The sequence below is a fragment of the Labrus bergylta genome, chromosome 15 (assembly GCF_963930695.1).
Source record: "Labrus bergylta chromosome 15, fLabBer1.1, whole genome shotgun sequence".
Taxonomy (NCBI): Eukaryota; Metazoa; Chordata; class Actinopteri; order Labriformes; family Labridae; genus Labrus; species Labrus bergylta.
The window spans coordinates 18,437,761-18,445,538 of NC_089209.1; the positions used below are offsets into that span (position 1 = coordinate 18,437,761).

Consider the following 7,778-nt stretch of genomic DNA (forward strand, 5'->3'; position numbering starts at 1 on the left):
TTAACTCAGTGAGAAAAGGGTGAATTTTGGGCTCATCCTCTCCACAGGTTTTACTGAAATGAGCCATAGCGGAGTAAGTGAGTCTGGGTTACTCTGACCTGACATCAAACCCTGATCAGCAACAAATAAGGACGCAAAGCATTACAGTTGACCCTGTTTCTGTACTTTGAGAAAAAAAATGGAGCCTGTAGTTTTCACATGATAATTTGAGCTGCTGCACCTGCCTCGTCACATTTGCCAGCCTCACACAAAAAGATTCGTATCAGTTTTCTACATTCCCTTCCCTCTTTGAAGCCCTGAATCTCTTTATCTTACCATCTTCCCAATTTCACTCTGTCAACCGAGGCTGACAGTTTGAGGTAAGCGCTTAATGCAAACCTTGATCAGACAAACCATCTTGCAGAGGCTGTCAGCGTTCACTTAAGTAAGTCTAAAAAGTAAGCCTCCATGTCTTATGTAAATGAAGATTTAATTTTTTCAGCTTTGAAAACAAAAAAAATGTTTCCTATTAACAATACTATATCCTTGTTGTAGTATTTTAGTGCAGTATTTATAGTATCATATTCAAATCATAAAAGAATAGGCGTGCTGTAAGTCGAAAACATTTCCCACATTGTATAACTAGTGACTGTGAGTAGTGAATAATTAACATTAATATGTAACTGGGCCTGAGGAAAACCCAACTGTGTCAAGATAACTTTAATAGCTCATAACTCCTCCTAGTTTTTACAAACATCATCGCGTGAACCTGTGTCATTGCCTGTAGTGGTTTTGATTCTGAACATACCTCTCGTTTGAAGATGCACTAGCTCAAGACATCAAAAAGTCATTGTTATTTTCTTGAAGTTTGTTTTTGGTACGATGGCATCAGAGAAAAAAATCCTCGGTCTTGATAATCTTGCATTTGATGTAAGTACAACACCTTATCCTTGTCCAAGCACATGAACTAAGTTATCTTTTTTTAAAAACTGTGATAATTTTGAAACACTGCTCCTTTTTTGTGTTGCATATTGTTCAAAATTTGGATTGCACTGCACTTAACAGTGGTTAATCTCGAGGAAGGCTTTGGTCAAAAGGGAGTTGTTTCGGTCAAAACTTTCTATGAGATGTGCAACTTTTGCTTAAAGTCCCTAAAAGCTCCCACAGCCCATTCACAGGGGAGACACAGCATGAGTAAGATTTGGTTGGATTTATAAATGCTCAATTCTCAATTTTGGTGTTGTTATTATTACTTTCCACACTTTTTTTTAACAACAATTACAGACAACGAAAGAGATGTCTGTAAATTGCATTTGATGCCTGTTGAAATGTTATGTCTCAGTACACATACAAAATCCCCTGACAACAACTTGTAACATTGATATGACTCAGACTTTTGCTATCTATTTGTTTGAGCCTATTTTTCTTTTTTATGGTGCTGCAGATTGGGGATCAAGTCAATGATCAAGCCAGAGAAAAGGAGGGAAAAACAAGTGGCTGTGTGGCAGAAGAAAACAGAAATAAACCCACCTATTGTGTAACTGATGTTCCCTCCTGGCACCTTTGTGGTTTTCTGGCCATTCAGGTGCGTATCTTCCTACCTGTACTGTAAAATCCTTTTTGTTGTTGCTGATAGATGCACAATTTAATTGCAGCAACAAAATGGCATGTTGAAAAAAATGTTGTTTATCTTCCTTTTACCTTGAATCCCTATGGAGAAAGAAAATGACGCACTGTTTGTGGTACTTGTAGTGGAGTTATCAATTTCTAATCACTGTTGCTCTCCTGTACAGCATTACCTGACAGCATTCGGTGGGATCCTCTCTATCCCTCTCATTTTGTCGGAGGGACTGTGTCTGCAGCACGACAGCCTGACGCAGAGCCGCCTCATTAACACCATTTTCTTCGTCTCTGGTCTGTGCACCCTGCTGCAGGTCACCTTCGGTGTCAGGTCAGATGGATGGTGCTGGTTCAGTACTGCAAGAATAGATTGGCAAGATAGTTGAGACAAACTTACACAAGATGTAACGTGAACATTTGAAAATGTTATCACTAACTAGCTGCTGAAAACCAAAGCATTTTTCTGAGAAGTTTATTGAACAAAACAGCAACAAGAGGATGGTTTTACATTTTGTCTCGTAGACAAAAAAGAAAAATACAAACCAAGTCTATCAAATTTGTTTTCAGATACCTGCAAAGCTGAGGAAATTTGTGTCAGCCTTAGCCTTTGAATAAGTTTTAATTAGCAAATTTAAGCATGCAGACATAATGAATTATCATGTTGAAGATGAAGCATTAAAGCCCTTTTAAGATGCTTAAAATTAGCATAACATAGTCATAGCCAGATTATTAGCTTGCTGCCTATTTAATGCTGTGCCTGCTTTAAGTGAAGATGCTAGTCATGTCACCTTGGAGAACAAAAACAAATTAATATAACTGTAAATAATTGGACCTAGTCTTAAAAAATAATACATTTAATGATTCAGAAAAAGTAATACTAAAATCTCCATCAAATGCAAGCTTACTTGTTGCATACTGTACTGTTTTACTCACTCCTAGATGTTTTTGCCATATTTCTTGTGAAATGATTTACTGTCTGACAAATGATTTTCTATTTTTTTATGTAGGCTTCCCATCCTACAGGGTGGTACATTCGCTTTGCTAACACCTGCGATGGTGATGTTGTCCATGCCGGAGTGGGAGTGCCCTGCTTGGACCCAGAACGCCAGTCTGGTTAACACCTCCTCACCCGCCTTCATAGAAGTGTGGCAGAGCCGCATGCGAACAGTGAGCCAACACAAACACAGTTTATTTTAAAAAAAAGGCAAGCCCATTCACCATATTTACATGGAAAAAAAAACACTAACAGACAAAACAACACTAATATTATATAAGACAGCTGTACTAGTGTCGCCACAAGGATGACTGGTATCGCACAGAACTCTGACTGGGATTTGTCAGCAGCATAATAATGGAATTCTGAGAATCCTTCAATTGGCAGATACATTTTTAGGTAAACATTGGGAAAGTTGAGGTCCTTATCCCCCTTTGTTCTAAAAGGGTAAACAATTGCCAGATCATCAGCATATACGAGGTGATTAATTATACAGTTTAACCAACACATAACCAGTTTTGCAGCTATTCAGTCGTTTAGAGATCACCCATGATTGTTTTTATGTGGCACTGCAGTGTTTTGTAGGATTGCAGGTCTGTAAATCATAACCCATGAGAATCTTAAAAAAATATTATGTTGGGAGCGCCTGATGCCTAGTGGTTATGACGTAAACACCATGTACACAGGCTACAGTCTTCGTCGCAGTAGCCATGGGTTCAAATCCACCCTTGTCCCTTTGCTGCATGTCATCCCCCACTCTCTCGTCCCAACATTTCCTGGCTGTCTTTAGCTGTTCTATCCAATAAAGGCAAAACTGGCCAAAAATAGATATTGTGTTGTGCTCCTTACAAATCGAAAGGCAACTAAAAAATAGATAGACTTAGTTAAAATCTGTAGTGATATCGTACCATATTTCAAGGTAAAGTAACATTTGATAGTTCATAAAACACACTTTGACTTCAGCTATTGTTAGAAGACAACCTCTTCCTAGCTAACATTAGGCAATGATATGACAGGGAAAGGTTCAACTTGATAAATAATGATGTTTGGTAATTAACAAGAAAGGACTTGGTTAATGCTGCTACCACAATTTAGCTGTCAGTAGCTAAATGTATGAAAACTATCAATTTAAAGAGTCATTAGATGGATAGCATAAGTCACAAAGGCTAATATTGGCTTTCAAGTTATTTCTATAGCGTTACCTTTAGCTTGCTTATCTGACTAGCTATGAGTAAACTCATTCTCTATCATATCTTTTAAAACTATGAAATTGTAATGTTAGCTTGGAAGTGATTAAATGCTAGTTGTCTCACTGAAGCTTACACATTATAAAATGTGTTGTTTTCACTTTAAATAAAGGCCTTATTTCCTTCCAAATTTTCATTTTTTATTGCCTTTTAAGTTCCTGGTCAAACCAGAAACTTTGACATAAAAATGATGAGTCAGATTCTTGAAACCTGGAACAGAAGTATGACATTAAAACAACATTGGAGCCCACTTTAAGTGAGGCTTCAGAGAAAGATGGCTGCCATGCAAGTATGGAGGTATTAGACAGCATTTCTGTGGAGCTCAAGTGTTTCATAGACTTCTTGTGTTTTCAGTTGCAGCTACTTACCCGTCTTTTAATAAATCAGTCAGACAGAAAAACAGTGGTGACACGATACCAATGACCTCTGAAGTGTGTTTCTTTCCACAGCTTCAGGGCTCTGTCATGGTGGCCTCTCTCCTCCAGATCCTGGTCGGTTTCTCTGGCCTCATCGGCTTCCTCATGCGCTTCATCGGCCCCTTGACCATTGCGCCAACAGTCTCTCTCATAGGACTGTCACTGTATGACTCAGCTGGTGCCAAGCTCGGAAGCCACTGGGGCATCTCTGCAATGTATGTAACTCGACAACGGTGTCATCACTGGCATATTTGATATATCATATCAGTCTCCAATTTAACTTCACTGTGCTTATGACAGTTTTTCTCATAAATACAGGTCCACAGCACTGATCATCCTATTTTCCCAGTACCTCCGTCATGTACCAATCCCTGTTCCTGCATTCAACAAAGACAGGAAACTGCACACCTCAAAGTTCTTTATCTTCCAGTCAATGCCTGTATGTTTTCTGATGTCATTGCACATGATAAAAAACACTCATGTACTGTGATTATCTTTGACTGATACTCCATGGTAATGTTCACAAAATGTTCCTTTTTTTATGTTTTGTTGTCTTTTATGGATACTGACCCTAGTGCTAATTTTAAATATTCATTAGATTCTGCTGGGCGTTTTGGTGTCGTGGTTAGTCTGCTACCTCCTTACCATCTATGATGTCCTACCGTCTGATCCAGCCCAATATGGCCACCTGGCCCGCACTGATGTGAAGGGTAATGTGGTGAATGATGCGTATTGGTTCACAATTCCTTATCCTGGTAAGTTCCCAAGAATACAATTTTATTGGTTTATTTTGTTTTAAACTTGTCATTAGTCTTAATTTTAGGGCTTAGAGTTAGATAATGTATAGTTGGGCATTACACTGGTAATCACCTTTTTGACTCCTCACTCAGGTCAGTGGGGCGTTCCCACTGTCAGCCTGGCAGGTGTGATGGGCATCACGGCTGGTATAATATGCTCCATGGCAGAATCTGTGGGTGACTACCACTCATGTGCCAAGCTGTCAGGGGCTCCTCCTCCTCCAAAGCACGCCATCAACCGGGGCATTGGTGTCGAAGGACTTGGCTGTTTGTTGGCAGGTGCCTTCGGCACAGGCAATGGCACTACATCCTTTAGTGAGAATGTGGCTGCTCTTGGCATCACTAAGGTGAAAATGTAACGATTTCTATATATTTTCAAATTGCAACCCCACCACATAAGGTTTACTTCAGGTTTATAAGCATGCATCATAGTCTTTTACATTTCAACTTGTTTTTTTGACAACAGGTGGGTAGTCGGACGGTGATTCTTCTGAGTGGATTTTTCATGATTTTGATGGGGATGCTGGGTAAAATTGGAGCCATCTTCTCGACCATTCCTACCCCAGTGCTTGGGGGGATGTTCCTGATTATGTTTGGAGTCATATCTGCAGCAGGAATTTCTAACCTGCAGGTAAAAAGGAGCTTTATTTGGGTCAGGTTTTAAACAGGTAGAATTTTGTTAGATGTAAATGGTGAACAGAATTGGGGTTTTCTGACTACTCTAAGCACGTTTATACCGCAGTTCACACCTACCCATTCGCACACATTAATGGCAGAGGCTGCTGTGTAAAGTTGCCATCAGTATAAACTAATCCCATTAACACACATTGATACACCGTCAACGAAAGTGGGAGCAATTTGGGGTTAAGTGTCTTGCCCAAGGACACATCAAGATGTGACTGCAGAAGCTGGGGATTGAACCCCAGACCCTCCAGTATAGAGACGACCTAGCTTGTTGTCAGATGTCAGATGCTGAAAGTATAATTTTCCATGGCAAAAAGATGTCTAGTTGATTGTCTTAAGTGTAACATATTTGCACTGAATTCTGGGTGAATTTAAAAAGTATGAAAAATAGCTGACTAAACCACCACATCAAATGTGAAACTCCCCATGTTTAACAAGAAAGATTTTGTGTTCAGTCTTCACGTTTGGTAAATTGTCTACCTCAAAACCCAATCTAAGAACAACATCAAGATTGGTTTGACAGAATACTGGATTATATTTGTGAGACCAGCTAATGCTTTTTTTCCAACTATTTATGATTTTGCTGACATACTGCATTTCCTCTTAAAGTCCACAGATATGAGCTCCTCCAGGAACATATTTGTCTTTGGGTTTTCCATCTTTACTGCACTTGTTGTTCCCAACTGGATAATGAAGAATCCTGATTTCTTTAACACAGGTGTGTTTTATGATAGTATAACTTTGCATTCAGTCTTGTAACTAGATTTAAAGTGATGCATGTTTAACTTTAAGTTATTTCATTTAATTCTAATATTTTTGTTCGCTTTCAACATTGCTTTGTAACTTAGGTGTTAAAGAGCTGGACCAAGTGATCAACATATTGTTGTCCACACATATGTTTGTTGGAGGGTTTCTTGGTTTCTTTCTTGATAACACCATTCCAGGTAAGCTGAATTGGGAGAGTGTTTGTGAGTCGTTTAAGATTATTTTTTGGGACAATTAACTATCCGTATGTGTGTAAATAAATAAAAAAAATGGTGTACTACTCTCTTCTAAAAGCATTGTAATGCTAATGTTTCAGGGACCAAACGTGAGCGTGGTCTATTAGCATTGGAGGAATTACATCTTCAGGACTCGGGCAACACATTGGAAACTGAAGAGGTGTACAACCTCCCATTTGGAATAACCTCTTGTCTATCCTCTCATTCTTGGGTTCGTTATGTCCCTTTCTGCCCGTGGAAGGGCCAAAGGACTCAGTACAAGTCTGAAGACAATCAGACATCACAAAGTGAGCCTCTGCCAAATGGCACAGGGGTCACTGAGGAATTTGCTTTTTAACATCTGAACCAGAGTTGGTGTAATCAAATAAAAGAGTGAAAATTGTATCTCTCCTTTTAGGTCACACTGTTGTTTCTTATTAAAGAGTGGTTGAAGAAAATTGTCATGTCTCCCAGAGATCTTTATACAAATGATCACAGGTAATTTTTTAAATCATGGCACCATTTTTATTTACCTTATATTTTATTCATGTGCATTTATTGGAGCAGGAAGAGGGTGGTTAAGCGCACATCACATATTTGCAGGGCAATTAAATAACAGTAGCCAGGAAAGCTGACAAGCTTACACTTACTCAAAGCCACAAAAAGTGTAATAGTGACAACATTCCTTGTCAGGTGATGATGAAGATTGTTTGGGGGAGTTCATATTTGTGTTTATTAGAGCAGACATATTCACTTGGGGGCTTTAGGGACCAATCAGGCTCCATAACAACCCTTATGTTTGCCTGTAATACTTTTTCAAATCAAAAACAGTACAAATGACAATTTCTGAAATTCCTCCCAATGTTAGCTGTCATGCTGTTGATACAAAAGTCACACAAATAACAGCCACACAAAACTAAAAGTTGTTTTTTGTCAGAGCATTGTGTGATTGGTTGAATTGTTATTTGAAGGCTTAGTCGACCAATAATAGGTGATGTATGTTGTTAAGCACATTTAATTTATACATTTTTACCGATGTTGAGGGGACATTTCAAGTCAAA

General features: G+C 38.8%; 1 protein-coding gene across 2 annotated transcripts; it reads left to right on the top strand.

Annotated features, from left to right (window-relative positions):
* Positions 1-740: 740 nt before the first annotated feature.
* LOC109982970 (solute carrier family 23 member 1) lies at positions 741-7,178 on the top strand. Of its 2 annotated transcripts, none has more exons than XM_065963987.1 (12): positions 741-909; positions 1,424-1,564; positions 1,773-1,930; positions 2,607-2,766; positions 4,290-4,471; positions 4,557-4,695; positions 4,855-5,011; positions 5,147-5,400; positions 5,520-5,684; positions 6,347-6,455; positions 6,586-6,681; positions 6,819-7,178. In XM_065963987.1, exons 1-12 carry the CDS (start codon positions 862-864, stop codon positions 7,073-7,075), a joined length of 1,866 nt encoding a protein of 621 aa, XP_065820059.1. In that variant the 5' UTR covers positions 741-861; the 3' UTR covers positions 7,076-7,178. The 2 variants fall into 2 exon arrangements, with proteins under 2 accessions (XP_065820059.1, XP_020488113.1); XM_020632457.3 differs by having other exon boundaries at positions 742-909; positions 4,575-4,695.
* Positions 7,179-7,778: the final 600 nt, after the last annotated feature.